We start from the raw sequence: 21738 nt of genomic DNA on the forward strand, positions 1-21738 counted from the left end.
AGATTGCTTTGGCTACTGGAGTCTTTTGTGATTATGGTTCCACACAAATTATAGTGTTATGTGTTCTATTTCTGTGAAAATGCCACTGGAAGCTTGATAGTATTGCATTAAATCTTTAGATTGCTTTGGGTATATGGATACCTTAAAAATATTAAATCTTCCAATCCTGGAGCATAGACTATCTTTCCATTTAATTGTCTTTAATTTCTTTCATCAATGTCTCATCGTTTTCAGTGTTCAGGTCTTTTACATCCTTGGTTAAGTTTATTTTTAGGTATTTTATTCTCTGAATGCAATTATAAATGGAATTTTTCTTAAATTTTTTGATAGTGTGTTCTCAGTGAATAGAAATACAACAGATTTTTGCTTATTGATTTTGAATTCCTCAATTTTACTGAATTAGTTAATTAGTTCTAACAGCTTTTTTTGATGGTGTCTTTAGTGTTTTCTACATATAATAAAATGCTATCTTCAAATAGTGATATTTTTCCTTTTGACTTTCTCATTTGGATGCCTTTTATTTTTCTTGAGAAGTCATTCTTAATATTCTAGATCACATTAATTCTATTATTATATGCTCTCACAGTACTGTATATAATTCACCACCTTCAAAGTCCTTAAATTACTTCTTTAATACTGGCTTGCCCTGCCACAATGTAAATTTCATGAAGCCAAGGGTTATGACCACATATTTAATTCTTAATTTTAATCCTATTTCTGTAGTATCAGTAGTCACATTACTCCTCTTCTTAAAACCATCCAATGACCTCCTATCACAACCAGGATAAAACGCAAGCTCTCTACCAGCTTCTCTGTGATGTGTTCCCTGCTTCCCTCTCTGACGTCCCCCACCAGAGTCTCTCTCATTCATTATGCTCTGGGTTCTAAGCACATTGGTCTTCTTTCTGTCCCTGTAAGTGTTAAAGGCATTGCTATCTCTCCTCCCAGATCTCAAGTGTTGTCTCTTTCTCATTATTTGTGTCTCAATTCAAATATCACTTCCTCCAAGTAGTCTTCCTGTCCATCCCCAGCCAAAGCACCAATTTTTATCAAATGGCACTTTGTACCATTTTGTAGTCTTTCTTCTTCAGAAACTTAGCCGCATCTGAAACAATATAATTTATGTATTTGTTTACATGATTAATGTCTATCTGTTCACTGAAGGAGGAACTTGTCCACGGTTCATTGAAAATATATTCAGCTTCTAGAATAGTAAGTTGCACATAGTAGGTACTCATAAATACATTAACTGAACCTGTGTGGATATGCAGGAGCAGGCCAATCAAGCCTTCAAAATCCTAAAGACTTCCAAGATGGTTGGGAAATGTCAAAACCAGAGTGGTTTTCTACATGTATCTAGCGACCTCTGCTGGAATACTTACCAAGGAAACCAAACACAAATCTTTCTTTTTCTAATTGTCCTCTCATGTCTTTTTATTGAATGATAACACATTAGTGTGAGTGTGAAATTAGGGATCAGGAATTTTCGAGATTTCTTCTCCCATCTTGGGGAAACCCCATTTCCCTTTCTCTCATTGATTATGCTCTTAGCTCACCAATTTATGCTTTTAATATAAATTCTAGAGGAGAGAACTCAGAGATTCTCAGACTATTAAGAAAGCAGAGAACTTTCTCTGATTCCCATCCAGATCATACTGCATATGTGAATGCCTTTCTTTTCACATATATTGGAAAGAGGGGGATTCATCCAGATATCATGGACAATGAAGATCACACAGACATATTTTGGGTGGTTCCATTTATTTCACCTTTGTTGACTCAGGGAGCAATTTTGAAAAAGGCATTCACCACGGAAAAGCAAAGAATTGGCACAATGCCCTCATGTTGGGATAATAGGATCAAAAGAGTTATATCAGGCTACTGTGAGGGGTCACTAGGAGATGATGTGTTGCTGAGAGTGCTTGTGCCTGAGGCAAAAGCCCAAGTGAGAGCCAGAGATCAAAATTTTCTAAATAGCAAAATAATGAGTGAGAATGAATGAAATAATCACGAGGTGATGTGATTAAACTTTCAAAAACTGGTTTACTTATTCTGTGTAAATATATATATATATATATATATATATATATATGTGTGTGTGTGTGTGTGTGTGTGTATACATATATATAAATTTATATACATGTTTATTGCAGAAAATTTGTAGAATACGAGTAAAGAAAAAAAGCACATAAATAATAATCATCATCAGTACCTCCTAAAGAAAACAATTGTGAGAATTTTGTATCTATTTCAGTCTTATATTTATACTAAAGGCCTGGTGCATGAAATTCATGCATGGAGGGTGTGTGTCCCTTAGCCTGACCTGCACCCTCTACAATCTGGGACCCCTTGGGGGATGTCTGGCAGCCGGACATCCCTCTCACAATCCGAGACCACTGGCTCCTAACTGCTCCCCTGCCTGCTGGCCTGATTGAGCCCTAACTGCTCTCCTGCAGGCCTGATCACCACATAATTGCCCTCCCCTGCTGACTCAATCGCCCCCAATGGCCCTCCCCTGCCAGCCTGATTTTGCCCCCAACTGCCCACCCCTGCCAACCTGATTGCCCCTAACTGCTTGCTCCCCTCCTGGCCTGATCACCCCTAACCACCTCTGCCTTGGCCCCCTGCCACCATGACTTTATCTGGAAGGAAGTCAGATGTCTGGAAGAGGTCGGGTTGATCCAGTTTAATTAGCATATTACCATTTTATTAGTATAGATATATTTCACTAGGAGAAATACATATCTATTTTTTGTATAACACTGAATCAATTGTACTATTTATTTATTTTTTATATGTTACTTACTTTTATTAGTATGTCATGAAATATTTTCATTGATCTAAGGTCATTGAGCAGATAACATATGCATGTGGCACAATATTCAAAAAATTTAAAGAAAAATAAGCCTCTCTTTCATTTCCTCTGCAATAGTAACAACCAGAAGTGCTTTTAATAGACTACTATGTCTTATAAATAAGACTGACAGTTATAAAGTGGTAAATATAGTGTCAGGCACTCTACTAAGTACCCTATGTAAATGGTGTTTTTCCTATTTTTGTCAGAAAACCAAAACTTAGTTAAGAAATTGGCTTGAGTTTGCATAGCTGATAAGCGGCAGATTGGATGTGGCCCCAAGAATGATTATTTTACAACCAAGCACATGGTACCTGGAACTTGCTATAAATGAATAAAGTGTCACAATGTGATTTGGGTATTGTGAACTGGCTATCCTGGGGCTTGTTTATTCCTGGAAGAACCAATCACAGGGTTGCTGAGCCTGAACACTGCAAGCCTGACTCTCTGTCATCACCCTGCCATCCCATCCTCACTTCTTGTCAGCATGCCCTTCTGTTTGTTTTTATTGGAATTTGTATTTGCAGGACTCAACAGAGGTTATGTCAACACCAGCAAATTATTCTGTAAAGGAGACAGTCGTTTTGATAAATTGGGCTCCTATATTTACTGTTTTAGTGCTCTATTTTTTTTATTAACCATATAGTTTTTTTCTTACCAACTGAATGAATAACAAACTATATACTTAAATTTATTTTGTAGACAAAGATAAGAATCAAATATGTTGGTAATCATGAAAGACATTTAATCTACTTGATTTACATTGATTTAATATCAGATAATGAAGTATGCTTTTATCTGTTTTAAGTCATTAATATAGGGCTTGAGTTAATAAGGCCAAGTGTACAAACAATGGCTAAATACCTAATAAAAAGTTACTAATAAGTAACTTTTAGTAATAATAAAGAGCAAAAATAAAATAGTGATAGTACAAACAAGTAACAAATTATTTTAAGAGAATTCTACTTGTAATTCTAATGTAAAGGATATTTTGTGTGAATTTCAATTCTATCGCTATATGGAATGAAAATGTAAAAATACTGATTGTAAGCTAAATCTATAAAGTAAGATATTTCAAAAGTCAGCATGCTTGAGAACGTTGTTACTCCATTTAAATGCAATATAGAGTGTGTCTCTTTGTGTATGTAAATAAATTAGCACACACATACATATATACATACAAACACATGAAAAAGTAAATATATGGCATTTATTGACAAGGTGATCCTGGTTATATTTCAGAACCTAATATAGTTTGCATTTTTCTCTTATTTTAACATGATTATATCCACTAAATTATTCTTTATCAGTTTGAAGCTATTTGAGGTAAATGTACAAATGGGACTAAAATTTATTTCTACTATCTCATTAAAATTATGATCTGACAATCATTGATCAGGCAAAACTATATTCTTTGTGTTTTATACCCAAACACACACTTGCATTTATAGTTTTTCACAGGGAAATTTTATTTTATTTTATTTTATTTTTATTTTTTATTTTTTTTTTATTTTTTTTAAGAAAGAAAAGGAAAGGTTTATTGCGTCCCCGGGCGACCCACGAACCCCAAAGACAGGGCACGTGGATCTGCCCACAGGGAAATTTTAAAGAAAAAGTAATTAAGAAAAGGGAAGCCAAAATCTATACTTACCTTCAAAGGTAAATTTGCAGATGTAGAATAAAATAATTAGGAATAATTTTTAATGCTCTAGAAATGGGAATCAAAAGAAAGAATAATACTTAGGAAATATAAAGTGATTGGAAGTATAGAAATATGTCCCAGTCAATTCTATGTGTAATCTAAAATGCTCTGCAAAATTTATAAGGGGAATTGCTAAATTCTTGGATCCCTTTGGAAGTGATGAAATAAGCACTGGTGACCGTGTGAGTCTAGGAATTTGGTCAAAAGGACAAGGGCTAAAGGTCTGGACATGCACCATGATCAGCCTATGAGGATGGCACTACGGGGGGTTGCTTGCCTAAACCCCAGACTGAGGGTTTTACTTGGGATAGCTCTGGGTTTTTTGCGTAGATTCTGATTGGAGATACTGTCCTCAGTGGACCCACCTGGAAAGACTGCAAAGAGAACTGGACAATTCCTCCCTCACCTGTGAGTTCTCTGGGAAGCAGATGAGATTTTATTCTGCTGGTTCACTCCTACGAAAAGCTATCCAAGCCTGCGATCTACCAGCTTTGAACCTCCACTCTCTAAAGCGCACGGCTCCTACAGTTAATTGAAAGAGTGAATCAAACAAGTTTCAGGGGACTGGAAGAAGAATGCTCCGAGGCCGATCCCTATCTGTGACATCCCTGAGTGGGCTTCCCCAGTGGGAAGTTGAAGAACTTCCCGTGGAAGATTTGCTTCTCTTTGAAGTTGCTTGGGAAGTGACCAATAAAGGTTTGTACTGGCCCCGGAAGGTGGCTCATTGACAGATTGCTGAAGAAGGTAGATTTAGGACAATGAATTAATCAAATGAATTGCCAATGAATAAGTAGGCACTCAAACTGAATATAAGCTTAGGTTATAGTTAATTGTGTCTACTTCAACAGGCAATGAAAACTTAGACGTGTATACACGGTACCCCTCAAAAAATGTATACATACTTTAATAGCTGATAGCTCAATGTTGAAAATGAAGTGTATTTTAATAAACACTGCCTTTATAATTATTGAAAATGTGTGTATACATTTTTTGGGACACCCTATATGTGCTGAAGGGAACGCTGAACATATTAGTCTTTGCTAGGGAATGTGCATTTCATTTAAAATCCATGTTATGGAAAAATAGAAATAAAAAGTTAATATTTACTTTTTGGGGTTTTATGATTTTGTTTTCAACAAAAAACACAACTTTGTACTTTATTTTAGGGAGGACTGTACCGGATCAGGATCAATCAGAAGCGTTAACTCCATAGACTGATAGCATTTCTATTAAGTAGCTAATGTTTCCTGTAATTCAAGATTAGCTTGGAATTAAAGTTTTAATTTAGAAGCAGCTCAGAAGGCATAATATTGAGCTCCTATTATGAAGAACAAAAGTGATTTTCAATAACATATACATAGGAATTATAAAATAAGAAATGAAGTCAAATTAACAAAATTAAAATAACTTCCCAATAAGGTATAATCTCATTTGTGCCAGATTGGAGAAGGCAAAATGGAGTACTCAACCTAAATGATTTTAATAAGAAAGGAATCTGTAAAATTATAGAAGAAGAAATTCCTTATGAATTGATACTCTCTAGTTTAAAAGTCTAGAATATTAGTAAGAAAAAAGTAAGTTTTGAAGGTTGAATTCTTCAGGATCATGAAGGACCAGGTCAAGTGATTGACGGGTAAAAGTCAGTGGCAATTTGTGGAATTTAGAGGATCTGAAAGGATCTGAAATGATTACATGAATATGATATATTATTTCCTTTTCGCTAATCAGAACCAGCATAACCTCAAAGGTGGAGGAATTATATTCAGCATCTGTTCAGATTTTCACCTTATGCTACATGTTCAAAGTGCTCATGTGTATGCTTTCATAAAATCATACCATCAAAATTAAAAATCAAGTCTGCCTGTGTAGAAATGCACAGAGTGAACGTAAGAGAACAAAGCATGGTCTTTTTTTGTTTTTGCAGTTTAGTGAGGAGAAAGCAAAGAGAACAGAAACCATACTATGGAGAAGGGAAGTGTTTTTAAATATCTGTTTACAAATACCTGTTTCTTTTTTTCCAGTCTCAAGGTTTTTAAATATGCCCCGTGTTCCTGGGAACAGAGCCATCTCTGTTACACATAAATCTCAGACTGTGCCTTTAAATAAAGGTTTGCTCTACAGAGTAGGCAGGAACTCAAGAATATAGCTTGTTGGTGGAAAAAATGGGAGGAATTACTAGCAGCAGGAAACAGTTCAGGAGAAGTCTGCGTGAGTTCCAGCACCTAACCAGCGGTTCTCAACCTGTGGGTCGCGACCCCTTTAGCGGTCGAACGACCCTTTCACAGGGGTCGATATTTACATTACGATTCATAACAGTAGCAACATTACAGTTATGAAGTAGCAACGAAAATAATTTTATGGTTGGGTCACAACATGAGGAACTGTATTTAAAGTGCCAGAAGGTTGAGAACCACTGAGAGCCCTTTCTTCTTCCTCCTGGTCTCTCCACTTAACGAACCTTAATGGAACATTGTCTCCTGGTGCTGGGCACACACTGGTGAGAGCTGTTATCCATGGATCTCGTATCCTGATGACATGCGTGCTGATGTCAGGCCTAGAACAGTGCCTGGCACACAGAAAATGCTCAAAGGGATTTTTTTCTTTTAAATGAAGGAAATGAATACATTTATTTTCAACCTCTATGCTTCCTTTATACTTATTTTCTTTTATTTCCCATGCAAGAGAAAGGGAATTTTGTTATCTTGCGAAGGGACCCACAATGTGACTTACCATCTCCAACATATCTTTATTTTAATATCTATTGCAGACTAATTTTTAGAGATGTTTATATGAATGGACAATTATTGTGTTCACCTCTGATAATACATTGACACCATCGTTTCTTTTTAACTTTGAACTTTTATTCCCCTCCAGTTCATAGCCAGGATATGAGGCATCTTAGCAATCATGAGCCCAGCTCCTCAAAGATGAAACAGACAGCTACAGGCTTTCATGAGCAAGTAAATTGCAGGGTCGGGACCAGCAGTTAGGTCTCCTTTGAGTCCACTGCTCTTTTAATTACCACACAAAGATAAAATTAAAACATCCAGTGCCTAAGGAAATTTTCTACAGATGAAAGAACACTGGACTTGCAGTCAAAGATCATAGATTCCCGAGACTTTTTAAAACATCCCTTAAACCAGGGTTGGGGGACCTTGTTTTAGCCAAGGGCCATTTGGATATATATATACCATTATTCTCGAGCCATTCAAAATTATAAACCTGAAAATTAGCCTGCTATCTTTGGTCAAACATTTAATTAACTCACCTCTAATGCCTTGGCAGAGCCAGACCAAATGATTTCACGGACCTCATACGGCCTGCAGGCCTGATTGACGTTCCCCACCCCTGCAAGTAAACTATCTGAACAGCAGTTTCTTCATGAATGGAATGAGCGTAATATGCTTCAGCCATCTTTCAGTGGTTTGTAGGGGCAAACAGGAAATGAATTTAGATCCAAGAACACAAAAGATTTCTTAGAGAGAAAAAATAAGTCCTTTACCGCCAGAATTTTGCCAGCAAACAATGAAAATGTGTAAACTATAACAAATGTAAGAGTTATAGTTAAATTATTGGATGCTAATTCTTTGACCTCAAAATAACTTTTTCCATTTGTTCATGTTATTCTTGAAATGTATTGCTTTTATCAATTCATCCATTTATTATTATAATCCATTTATTATTCAATATAAATATTCATCAAGTGTCTATTACATGTCAGGCACTGGAAGATGAGGAGCATAGAGTTTAACAATATAAAATTGATTCCCAGTCTTCCAAAATTTGCAAACTTGCAGGATGGTAGACATTGAACATGCAACTATAGTCAAGTGTGATGTGTGTAAGAATAAGTACAAGATTCTCTAATACTACATAATGTATGTGCAGCGGGGGGCAGGGTCAGGGTTCTAACTAGTTTGGGGTTTGTAGAAAACCTCTTACCACAATCATTTCTTCTGCACAGACTTGCCCAAATCATTGTAGACTATGAATCAATGGTCATGTTGAGGATGTTTAGGATCATTAAAAAGAGCTTATGAACATTGTCAAAAAGAATGAATGCTAATGTAATATATGTGAACATTTTTGTAATTTAGTTACTAAATGAATGCTTCTCTTTTAAAAGCAACTAAAAACAATCTATTTTAGCCCTAAGCCAGAATATTGCTGGACATAATTCTGCCTGCTCCCTCCTTTAAGCTAGGCCCCATCACTAGCTTTGGGTCACATGATATGCTATGAATGGCACATGGAAAAACTATAATCAAAAAGGGCTTGGTAGAAAATGACCATGATTGCAAGTCCATGTTCTGAGGCAGGTATTCTAAAGGTGGGGATCTTGATAGAAGTGGACCTCAAAGCGTTTGTAAACCTCAAGATATTGTATCTGAGAATATGTGCTCCTACCTGTAAGTGCTGTTTTGGAGAAGAGGGCAGAATGTTTTCATCAGATTTCTAAAGGCCTCAACGAATAACATGAGAACCACTGCTCTAACTTCCTCTAAGCCAGTGGTTCTCAACCTGTGGGTCGCAACCCCTTTGGTGGTCAAACAACTCTTTCACAGGGGTCACCTAAGACCATCCTGCAAATCAGATATTCACATTACGATTCATAACAGTAGCAACATTACAGTTATGAAGTAGCAACGAAAATAATTTTATGGTTGGGTCACAACATGAGGAACTGTATTTAAAGGGCTGGAAGGTTGAAAACCACTGTCTAAGCCCTGGGCTTCTTTTTCTGTTAACTCAGAAGTGCCTAGAGCCGAACTTAAAAAGTGATTTCCTTTAAGTACTGTTTCCCAAGTGGCTTTGAAACTCCCAACACCTGAAGGAGTTTATTGTTTGTGACACTGCTCTTTTCTTCCTCTGTCCCTCTTGCCACCATCTTTAAAGAACCATCAATATGTTGCTCAGCACAGTAGCTTACAGTCTTGTTGTCCATAGTCCGTGGACCCTGGAGTCAGACTGAACTGAAATCCCAGTCTCATCATTACTTGTTTGATGGTGGATCCCTCTCAGAGCCTCTCTGCGTCTCAGTTTCCCCATCTACAAATAAAGATAATAATAGTATCTACCTATAATGATATTGTAAAAATGAAAACAATTGTAAACCACTTAGAATAACTCCTAGCATTAAATAAACACTTTGTAGGTGTTAACTTATTATTCTTCACTAGGGGCCCAGTGCATGAATTCGTGCACGGGTGGGGTCCGGCTGAACTGCCCCGATCACAGCTGATCGGGCCCGGACAGCTGGGGGGAGGAGATGTGGGAGGTTGGCTGGCCAGCCCATCCCAGACTTGGGGGGGGGGGGACTTTTGGGGGCGGGACTGGCCGAGAGGGAGGGGCCGCAGGTGGTTGGGCAGCCAGCCCCGCCCTCTAGTCGAACTCCGGGTCAAACTCCCGGTTGAGGGGACAATTTGCATATTAACCTTTTATCATATAAGATAAAAATTTATTCACAAAATGAGTGTGTTGAATCATTCATGATCATATTTGCTTTGATTTTGAGTGATTCCATGAGTCAGTTTTTAAACACAAAAGCAGAAAGTGGACAAAAAGTTATGGAACAGGGTTACTACCGTCATTGGCAACACAGTAATTTGGGGCTAAGGTTCCTTTCTTTGGTGTGAACATGCAGTGACCATGTCAATGGCATTTTAAACGACACCACGTGAAACACACAATCTATGGGAAAACCATGCTTGGTACACACATAGCTTTCAGAGAGACCTAGTCTCCTCAGTTCCTTTTTATCCTGCTTGCCATGTCTGAGCGCCTCCTGTGTAAAACATGGGCTGCCACTATGTATGATCGGGGAGGGGTGTGCACCTGGTCTTGCTCTAAGTGTCTCACCTCTCCCTGCCTGAGACTGAAGCTGCTTTGGTTTTGGACTACAGATTCAGCAGAGTGCTGGGCACACAAACATTTGTTGACTGTTATCACCAGTAACATTTACTTTCGATCCTACCAGCCCTGCTGACTCACAGAATGATATTCCAACTGTATAATGATTCCTCCTGCAACTGTCTTAAGACAGAAGGGTCCGATTAATAGCTATGCATATTGAAGTCATATGACTTTCAGATTCCGTAACTATTAAACATTTATCAAGTAGTGAAGATACTCCCAATTTATATTCCTATATAAAATGTCTTATATTGGCTGATGTCCATATTCCATACTGCTTTGGAATCCTGGTTTTAGCAACATCAGCAGTTTCTAGACAGAAACTTGGGGTTGTAGCTACCTCAATGACATATATGCCATGGGAGCTCGTCTTTTCTTTCTTATGAAAGGCTTGATACTTTGCCCTCACACTAAAGATAGCTCCCATGTTGTTTTTTTGGGGGAAAAAAGAAGATCAATAAAATACAAAGTACAGGTTTGAAAGTGAAGTGTAAGTTCAAATTCAGTGATCTATGCTGTGACAAAACAATGAATCAATAAAAAATATGTGCTGGTGAACCTCTGGTTTATAGCTCAAATTTGAAAATGGGAATGACCCTATGTCTATGCCATCACACTCACCTATAATTAGCATGCCAACGGAGGAGTTTGTGGAAAACAGAGTAAAAATCAAGGGAAACTAGTTGGCATATGGATATGGGAAGAGCAGAGAGAGGCTAAGTTGGTGCTTGAGCATATGAAATGCAATAAGAGGTCCTCTCCACAGAAAGACTGTACAGAGAGATGTCTGGGAGAAAAGATTTATTTATGGTCAGGCCTCTAACAGGATAGGATAGACTTTTATTTTTATATTTTATGTTTTTATTCCTGATAGACTGAAAGAACATAGCCATAGTATTTATGAACACTGTAAGGCTATTTGGAGACTATCTATATCAAGACCGAAGGCCTCAAATCAGAAAAGGAAGTAGCAAATTAATTAACCATGTTTATCTTTCCATTTCAATTTCCAAATCTAACCATTTATTTTCTTCAAATAAAGAATTCCTCTTCCCCCCTGTGTCCTTTAGCAAATAAAAATGTGCTTGCATTTACACAGTGTATTTAAATTTTGAACACATAATCTAACAAACAAGGATGTTCTCCTAGTAAGATCTCTGGGCAAGATGCACAGTTGTAAATAAGAGTATTCAAGAATAGAAATGTGAATAAGGCATTAATAAGCATGTGCCGTCAGAACCCGAGAACGCATTCTCCCTGATAAGATGAAGATGAAGGAAAGACATCAACCGAAGATGAAAAGTTATTTGAAGAAAGCTTATATATATATATGTAAATATGTTGCTAAAATGTGACTCACACTTAAAAAAAAATTCTTCTTAGTTGCCTCTGCAAATTCCCGTTGGATAGATGAGCTAATTGAGCCTTAGGTTAAATGAGTTAACTAGTTCAATGTAAGTTGGTTATAACTTTCAAAATTGTAATGCTCCGTACATATTCTTTTACACATATCTGCTGGCACTCTTTTTGTTTTCCTCCAGGACCATTTTCTATATGTGGACACGCTGGATCCAAAGGCATATGCATTTTCCAATAGTACGCATGTTTTTTGGCTTTGTGTTTTAATAGTGGTGGCCACAATGCCAGAGGAGGGGGAGGGGAAAGGACATACCATATGAAAATTTGTATTTGTGTCATTGGGTTTGACATGAGAGTTGGGCCGAACATTCCCCCTCAAAATCTATCAGAGCGATCTTCTTGGCAAAGGTGACCTCACTTGGTTCCTTAGAATGGAAGTGGCTCTTTAATTTGGAAAACTTGCTCATCATTTCAGCAGTGGCTGTTACTTGGATATACCTTAGCCCCTTCTTGGACCACTGTCAGAGAAGGGGTGAAAGGTGACTACAGCTGCTGAGGGCTTATGGCATGACAATGGCTATTTGCCTCATTTTGACACCCCAATGTGGATAGAGCATTAAGCCAAGTGCTTCATTCCAATAGTCTCTTCAGATTTCTTTGAAATGTTTGTACTGCCCTACTTACTGTTGCCAATCTGCTATTATCTGACATGTACCCAGAAGGGGCTTTAAAATATGCATGAATGGAACGAATAATGACTATTTGTTAGTGTCTTTAAATACTTTAGAAAGTTAAATGAAGCCTTGTGCTTGATGGACCCTAAATACTTAACAAAACATGGGAACTCACTTCCATGCCTTTATCACTTAAATGAATGATTAAGCTGAATGATAATGGAACCTTTTCTTTTCAACAGTTGGTGGCATCTATACTGTGATTCAGACAAAGGCCAGAACAACAGCAGATGAATGGGGAGACAATTACTTTCTGATTGGTCCATATTTTGAGCAAAATATGAAGACTCAGGTGGAAAAGTGTGAACCTGCAAATGACGCTGTTAGAAGAGCAGTGGACATAATGAATCAACATGGCTGCCAGGTAAGGGATACTGACCAACACTTCACTTGGCAAGTCTTAGTAAACTGTAATGGGCAAGCAGACACAATTCACATTAACTCCCAAGAGAAGACCATTCCTCTATGTAGGGAAAAGGAGCAGGTTTGTGAGAAAGATGATGAACTTGATTATAAACAGGTACATTTTTGAGGCAATATAAATATCTAGTAACATAATGGGTTTAGAGCTCAGCAGAATTTATAGGGTAAAGATATTTCTGGGGAAGTCATTTGTGTCTAAATTGTATATAATTCGTGTTCATAGTATTGTTCTGTGGACGTTTATAGACTAAAAGAACATTTTGAGCCAAACCTTGGGGACGTCAACATGTTACAGTAAAAGAAGTTAGAGATTGCAAAAGTAGAAGCACAGCTAGCAATGTAGAACCAAGGATGTTCAAATCCTAATCCTCAGAACCTATGAAAATAGTAGCTTATGTAGCAAAAAGGCCTTTGCACATGTGATTATGTTAAGGATCTTGAGATGGAGAAATTATCTGGCTGGGCCCAATGTAATCACAAGGGTCCTTATAAGAGGGAGGCAGTTGAATCAGACTTGGGGAGATGTGACAATGGAACAGAGGTTGGCACTGGGAGCTTTGGAGATGGAGGAAGGGCCACTAGCCAAGGAATGGAGGTGGCCTCTAGAAGCTGAAAAAGGCCAGGAAATAGATTCTCTTCCAGAGACTACAAATGGAATGAAACTCTGCCAACATGTTGATTTTAACCCATAAGATTTATTTCATGCTACAACCCCCTAACTATAGAATAATTAGTTTGTGTCCTTTTAGCCACTAGGTTTCTGAGAATTTGTTGCTGTAAATACAGGAATAGTGAGGTCAAGACAAGGGAGAAGAGAGTTTCAAGTATGAAGGAGGAACCAAATCAACAAAGGATTGAACCAGGGTCATTTTGGTTTAACAATATTAAGGTCATTCACGGTAACCTTGTTAGATACGCTTCAAAGGAAGGTGAGGTTAAATCAGATTGCTGTGGGTTGAGGAATGTATGAATGGTGAGAAAAGAGTATAAAAGCTGTGGCTATGAGATTTTTCTCTGACGAGGTGAGATAAATTAAGTAGTTTCAGAGTTGTGTGATTTTGAGAATTAGTGTTTTATTAAATGTCAGTGAGGTCTGAGCATATTTATATGCCAAAAAAGAAATATCTAGCAGACAGGGAGAAGTTGAAAATTCAGAAGAAATGAATGATTGAAGAAAGGAAAGCCACTGAGAATGGGAGCGGGAACAAGACCCAAAGCACTAGTGAGAGAATCACTTTCTCCCCTTTCACTTACACAGGTAATAAAGGGTGAGTGAAGGATTCAGTATGGTCTCACTCAATGTATTTGATGATCTTAATGAAGTAGGAGTTAAAGGTCATCTTACAAAAGTTAGGAGGCAAGTGTTAAAATAAAAAATTTGAAGGAAGAAGTTCTGAAAACTGTTCAAGGAAGAGATAAAGAATATCTGACATCTCTGATGTACAGTCATGACTTTTCAATGTCACAAATGTACGTGACTGTGACTCTCCCCAGCAGCAATCAGCAGCCTGGGCAAAAGTGCAGGAAGATGAATAGATGAAGATGGTGTTTAATTTCAGCATTTGTGCAATGGGGCAAACCGGCAAAAGTCTTGGAGGTGGTTGTTCGATTAACTGAACTGATGGACAGTCACTTTGAAGAATGTAATAGGATTAGACTTTGGGCTGCTACATTAATGAGATAATGTATCTTAGGCAATATTTTTAATTAAGATTTCTGGCAGCAACCATACTGAGAAACACTTCCAGCAACATTCATTTTTATAGGAGGAATTGGAGAAATCATATACATTTGTCAACAGAAAAAAAAACACTTTTTCTAGCAGAAAATATGTTGACTCCTGTTGCATAAAGGAAAATAAGTGACACAGTAGAAATAATATTGAACTGTGAGTTGCTAAAGATACAGAGCAGTTCAACTTTGGATTTTATCATAAAAACATCTCTATATATAAAAGCCTAATATGCAAAATGTCCCCTTGGGGGTTCGACCGACCGGGAGTTCGATCGCTTGCTGTAACGTGTGCTGACCACCAGAGGGTGGCATAAAACAAAGGAAGGCACTGGCTGGCAGCCAGCAGCTGGGAGCCACTAGGGACCCTACCTGTGCACGATTTTGTGCACTGGGTCTCTAGTAGACTATAATATTAAATCCTAAAACCATGAGCTCAAGGTCAAAGGAGTGAGGATCCTTTTTTTTTTAATGACTAAATTTAATGAAAAGCATTTCCCAAGCAGGGAAATATTTTAGATGAATGAATGCAAGCCCATTCTAACTCCATATCAGATGCTTTGTGGTATCACTGTGGTTTTCTGTACAGAATCTGTAATCTGCAATTGAGTTCTAAATAAAGCTTACATCTGCTGAGCACAAATACATGGTTCTGTGTTCTTTATATGGCAGGTACATTTTGGAAGATGGCTGATAGAGGGGAGTCCTTACGTGGTGCTCTTTGACATAGGGTTTTCAGCTTGGAAATTGGACAGGTGGAAGGGTGACCTCTGGGAAGCATGCAGTGTCGGCATTCCTTATCATGACCGAGAAGCCAACGACATGTTGATATTTGGATCTTTAACAGCCTGGTTCTTAAAAGAGGTACAGTTTACTGGATAGTGATACAACAGAGGAGCAGCACAATTGTGTTCTGTGCCCAGCATTGACCAGCAATGATCCCATGACGTTTACATTAAGTAAATTTTGAGATGCTGCCTTTATTGATTGTCCTAGTACATTTCAGAGAAAATGTTCTGCTTTCCTCAAATTAACTATCAGCCTTTGGACTGGGGTAATAATAATGCTTATTAATATATAGAATGATGTGTATAAAATCCAATTATATTTGCTGCTACATAGATGATACTCAACATATGCGCAAGAAAAAATAGTATACATCATGCACTATGTATATGAATTATAGATTCAATGGAATAGAAAATAGCTTGAAATATTTGGTTTTGATTATGCATGAGTTCTTGTGTAATTGCAGTGACTTTTAGATATTTTTATCATTCACTAAGTGCTGAAGTGATCCCACCAGGTGCTAAGGAGTCCATAGCAGTGAAATATCCCAGAGATGAAAAAAAAGAATATTAGAAACTAGTCCTTTTTATTTATTTTAATATATATTTTTATTGATTTCAGAGAGGAGGAGAGAGGGAGAGAGAAACATCAATGATGAGAAAGAATCATTGATTGCCTGCCTCATGCATGCTCCACACTGGGGGGTCAAACCGGCAACCCGGGCATGTGCCCTGACCAGAAATTGAACCATGCCCTCAGGTTCATGGTTGACACTCAACCACTGAGCTGTGGTGGCCTGGCCAAACTAGTCCTTTTTTAAAAAATATATTTATTGATTGATTTCAGAGAGGAAAGGAGAAGGAGAGAGAGATAGAAACATCAATGATGAGAGAGAATCATTGATTGGCTGCCTCCTGCACACCCCCTACTGGGGAACAAGCCTGCAACCCAGGCATGTGCCCTTGGCCAGAATCGAACCTGGGACCCTTTAGTCCGAAGGCTGATGCTCTATCCACTGAGCCAAGCTGGCTAGGGCCAAACTAGTCCTTTTTAAGTGAACCAAGCCTGCACTCTCCTAAGTCCTCCAAGCTTGGCAGTAAGATTTCTTCACCTTCTTTGCATTACCTCAAGACGATGATGCTTAGCCTGAAAATTAGATGGTGAAGAAAGAGCATCCCTAGCAAAGTGGGGTGTGGTCTAAAGCCGAATCACAGATCTGTATGTTGGGAGTGGGTTCCATCTGGCCAGTCTTTCTTTTTTTTTTTTTTTTTTTAATTAAATCTTTATTGTTCAGATTATTACATTTGTTCCTCTTTTTTCCCCCCCATAACTCCCCTCCTCCCAGTTCCCACCCCACCCTCCGCCCTCACTCCCCACCCACTGTCCTCATCCATAGGTGCACGATTTTTGTCCAGTCTCTTCCCGCATCTCCCACACCCCTTTCCCCCCCAAGAATAGTCAGTCCATTCCCTTTCTATGTCCCTGATTCTATTATAATCAACAGTTCATTCTGTTCATCAGATTATTTATTCACTTGATTCTTAGATTCATTTGTTGATAGATGCATATTTGTTGTTCATAATTTGTATCTTTACCTTTTTCTTCCTCTTCCTCTTCTTAAAGGATACCTTTCAGCATTTCATATAATCCTGGTTTGGTGGTGATGAACTCCTTTAGCTTTTCCTTATCTGTGAAGCTCTTTATCTGACCTTCAATTCTGAATGATAGCTTTGCTGGATAAAGTAATCTTGGTTGTAGGTTCTTGGTATTCATCACTTTGAATATTTCTTGCCATTCCCTTCTGGCCTGCAAAGTTTCTGTTGAGAAATCTGACAGTCGTATGGGTATTCCCTTGTAGGTAACTGAGTTTCTTTCTCTTGCTGTTTTTAAGATTCTCTCTTTATCTTTTGCTCTTGGCATTTTAATTATGATGTGTCTTGGTGTGGTCCTCTTTGGATTCCTTTTGTTTGGGGTTCTCCGTGCTTCTTGGACCTGTAAGTCCATTTCTTTCACCAGGTGGGGGAAGTTTTCTGTCATTATTTCTTCAAATAAGTTTTCAATATCTTGCTCTCTCTCATCTTCTGGCACCCCTATAATTCTGATGTTGGTACGCTTGAAGCTGTCCCAGAGGCTCCTTACACTATCCTCGCATTTTTGGATTCTTTTTTCATTTTGCTTTTCCGGTTGGGTGTTTTTTGCTTCCTCGCATTTCAAATCATTGACTTGATCCTTGCGCTCCTCTGGTCTGCTGTCGGGAGTCTGTATAATATTCGTTATTTCAGTCCGTGTATGCTTAATTTCTAGTTGGTTCCCCAATATAACATTGAGGGTCTCATTAGTTTTCTTGTAGATCTCATTAAGTTTATCGGCGGCTTCTAAACAGTTCTTGAGAGACCTTAAAAGTGTGGTTCTGAACTCTATATCTTCCATTGACAATTTTGTCCTGTTTCTTTGTCTCCACATTTTGTTATGCTTCCTTGGTGCACCCCCTAGTGGTCTTTGTGCGCAGTCTTATAGTTAAACCTTGATTGTTGTAGCTAATACCAGGGAGGGTTTGACCTCCAGGCCAAGTGGCTATGAGCTGGCCAGTCTTTCTTACTGATTGAATCATAGTCCAATAGCCATAAAGGGCTGCCTCAAAGTAAAGGAGAGGGTGGAGAAGCAGTCCTATTGCTTTGTGTTGGTGACAGAATAGGAGAAGGAGGGTGAGGGTCCTGGCAGATCTGGGCTAATGACCAATATGAAATCTTGTTTTAGTATCTGTTAGTGTCTTTGTCTGCAAACTGCCTCCCTGAGCCACTGCCCCCAGGGCGGAAGTCAGCCTCAAGTGTGCATGTGTGCACATGTGTGTGTATCTGCTGTCATCCTTCTGTTAAAGGGAATACAAGGGAGAGAAGCAAGAAAGTAAGAGCTCAACTTCCTCTAAGTAAAGCAGTTGCAGAAACAGAGATTGTCTTTTTGTTCAAAGGGTAAATAAAGACACTGAAAAAACCCCAAGGCTTTTCTGGGCAAGTCCTGTTTCTGCTGTCACCTGCTTCTGCGGCACCATTGATCTGTGCTGTTCATACCTGTGAAAACCTTTGTGAAGAGCAGACACTTTATTTATGTTAATTCTCGCTGGAGGGTAATTTTTCCATTGACTTTTTAGAGAGAGTGGAAGGGAGGTAAGGGAAAGAAACCGAGAGGGGAAGAAAGAGAGAGGAGAGAGAGAGAGAGAGAGAGAGAGAGAGAGAGAGAGAGAGAGAGAGAGAAGAGACATGCTGATTGGTTGCCTTCCAGAGGTGCTGACCAGAGCCAGAAGGTTGAGGGCCAATGCTCTAACCACTAAACACACAGGCCAGGGCAAGAGCAGATACTTGCAAATACAAAGGTTTTAGCTTAAGTCAGTGGTTCTCAAAGAGTATTTCCCAGACCAGCTGGTGTGGCTCAGTGGTTGAGCATGGACCTATGAACAAAGAGGACATGGTTCCATTCCCTGTCAGGGCACATGCCTGGGTTGCCGACTAGATCTCCAGTAGGAGGCATGCAGGAGGCAGTTGATCAATGATTCTCTCCCATCATTGATGTTTCTATCTCTCTCTCCCTCTCTGAAATCAATAAAAAATAAAATAAGAGTATTTCCTGGACCATCAGTAGCAACATCACTTGCGAACTTGTAAGAAATGAAAATTATTGCCCTCCAGCCCAGAATCATTGAATTAGATTACCTGGGGATGAGACCCAGATGTCAGTGCTTAACAAGCCTTCCAGGTGACCTGAGGTAGGTAGGCTAAGTATGAGGACCGCTGGGCTTTATGCCACTGAATCCTATAAAACACTCTTGCTAAATCTACCTGCTTCATATATAGATCCCTTCAAATTGAGCTAAAACTTACAGGCACGATAACTTTCCTGATGTTGTGGGCCATGAGCAAGAGTAACTTTCACCACCAGCTTTTCTAAATGCTTCCTTCCTGATGTAGGTGACAGACCATGCAGACGGTAAACACGTCATTACCCACTTCCACGAATGGCAGGCCGGAACCGGACTGATCCTTTCTCGAGCCCGGAAACTTCCTATCGCTACAATGTTTACCACTCATGCCACACTGCTTGGGAGGTATCTCTGCGCCGCAAACATCGATTTCTACAACCATCTTGATGAGGTAAATAGTTGGTAAATAGTCCTACTACCGTCCCCCTCACCACCTTTTTTCTCATCCTGGAAGCTGAAGGATGAGAAGTATTGATCTTGACATTTCATCTGCCAGCCAGATGGCAGCAATGCCCTTTCAACTAATCAATATGCATGACAAAGCCGCCCCTTTGACAGAGAGGCGGTGTGTGTCTACTTTGGAGCAATAGATCCAAGATTCAAAGGCGTGGGGCTGGGGAGGTAAGACTGTGGACACAGGTTGGGCTCCTGACTACCTTGGAGCTTGGGAAATGCTGCCAGGATCCTGTATCACACACAGCTCTGAGTGGCAGGTAGAGAGCCAGGATTCTAGACATACAGCTTGCACCATGAGCCTTACTTCCTCTATCTCCCAAGTGAAAAAATGGTCAGATTTCTCCTGTAACTCTGCAATGCATAGGTGGGGTTTTTATCAGGGTCAAGTAAGACGGAAGGTATTAAAAACAGGGATGTGGGTCCTTGGTGACCAGTTATGTCTATTCATTTGAGAAGACTGCTCGATTCTATGACCCAAGGTCATTGTTTTGACTTCTTCCTTCTATTTCCCACCAGTTAAATCAGATTAAAGTATGTCTTTTACATCATCTGCCAATAATATCAACAAGGCATGTGCATACCACTAAGCCAGGGGGGTTGTAGATTTGGTTTCTCTATTGCCAATCAAATCAATTTACTATCTTAGAGGTTCTGTTTTACTGTCAGGAAAATGAGTGTGTCAGAAAGTTGATTTCTAAAGACTTTCCAGTTTTAAAAAAGTGCTAGGATTCTATGAAATAGTGTGTGTGTGTGTGTGTGTGTGTGTTTGTGTGTGTGTGTGTGTAATCCTATATAATAAAAGTGTAACAAGCAAATTGACTGAATGGCAGAACAACTGGTCGCTATGAGGCACACTGACCACCAGGAGGCAGACACTCAACACAGGAGCTGCTCCCTGGTGGTCAGTGTGCTCCCACAGGGGAGCGCTGCTCAGCCAGAAGCCAGGCTCATGTCTGGCAAGCGCAGAGGCAGTGGCGGGAGCCTCTCCCGCGTCCACTGCAGTCAGATGGTAAGGAGAGAGGGGTCTTGGACTGCGAGAGCTCCGGACTGTGGAGGGATGTCTGACTGCTGGCAGGCAGACATCCCCCAAGGGGTCCTGGACTGTGAGAGGGTGTAGGCCAGTCTGGGGAACCCCTCCCCACCCCATGCACAAACCTCATTCACCGGGCTTCTGGTACATAAATGGTTGTGACAAGTTATACTACTATCTCAAAGACACTTGGACATTGAATGCAGAAAAGTTTTTTTTTTGACAAACTTAAACATTTGCAAAGCAATGAATGATCCTAAAGAGAGTTGACCTATAAAAAGGTCAACCTACTCGAAAGGTCTCTAACTGTAAACAAAAGATGTACATTTAAAATAAAGTCACCACAGGACTCAGAAAGTCAGGAGAGCTGGGAAATTTTTTAATGGCATATGATGTTGATAGACTAATAAGGGCAAACCAGTGATCTGTGGTAAGCTCACCAACCATGTTTCCTGGAGAAGGGCAGACTTTGATTTTTGTGAAAGAGAAAATGTTAGAGAGGCATACCAAATATTTTACTGTAGAATTCTTAAGAGCATTATATAGTAATTAAGGAAAACAACTAAGAATATACTTCAGCTATTGTTTTTTTTAAGGAACAAATGCATGGTAGTATATATAGTTATATATAACAACTTTATCCTCTTGATAAAGGTCAGTATTTATATCATACTATCTTCAAATAGGATTATATATTCCCCAACTTAAAGCCCCTCGCTGGTTGAAGTAAGACCCCAGTCCATTGTTCTAGTAAAATGCCCTGCCCAGCAGAGTCACTGGTAAACAATAAGTAGTCAAGAACTAGATTTTGAATTAAATTCATAATCATTTCTTACAGAAAAAGCACACCCTATCATCATTTTCCATAGTAGACCCTCTCCCCATACTCACATTGGGTTTAGAATTTGGGTGATACATAAAAAAGAAAACAACTAAATTATATACATGGAAAGTTTTTTAAAGTTCAACATAAGAAATGAGTCAGAATTTAGT

The 21738-nt window shown here is 39.0% G+C and overlaps 1 protein-coding gene across 2 annotated transcripts in view; it reads left to right on the top strand.

The window, feature by feature from the left end:
* Positions 1-4799: 4799 nt before the first annotated feature.
* The window catches only part of GYS2 (glycogen synthase 2), a 47644-nt gene continuing 30705 nt past the window's right edge, over positions 4800-21738 (top strand). Inside the window, exons 1-4 of one of the 2 annotated variants that reach the window (XM_036300770.1) lie at positions 4800-5252; positions 12745-12926; positions 15389-15580; positions 19468-19650. In XM_036300770.1, coding sequence (XP_036156663.1) covers positions 5132-5252; positions 12745-12926; positions 15389-15580; positions 19468-19650 — 678 coding nt within the window. In that variant the 5' untranslated portion in view covers positions 4800-5131. The remainder of the gene's footprint in view (positions 5253-12744; positions 12927-15388; positions 15581-19467; positions 19651-21738) is intronic. The other variant, XM_036300772.1, reaches the window with a different exon arrangement.

The sequence above is a fragment of the Myotis myotis genome, unplaced genomic scaffold (assembly GCF_014108235.1).
Source record: "Myotis myotis isolate mMyoMyo1 unplaced genomic scaffold, mMyoMyo1.p scaffold_m19_p_3, whole genome shotgun sequence".
NCBI lineage: Eukaryota > Metazoa > Chordata > Mammalia > Chiroptera > Vespertilionidae > Myotis > Myotis myotis.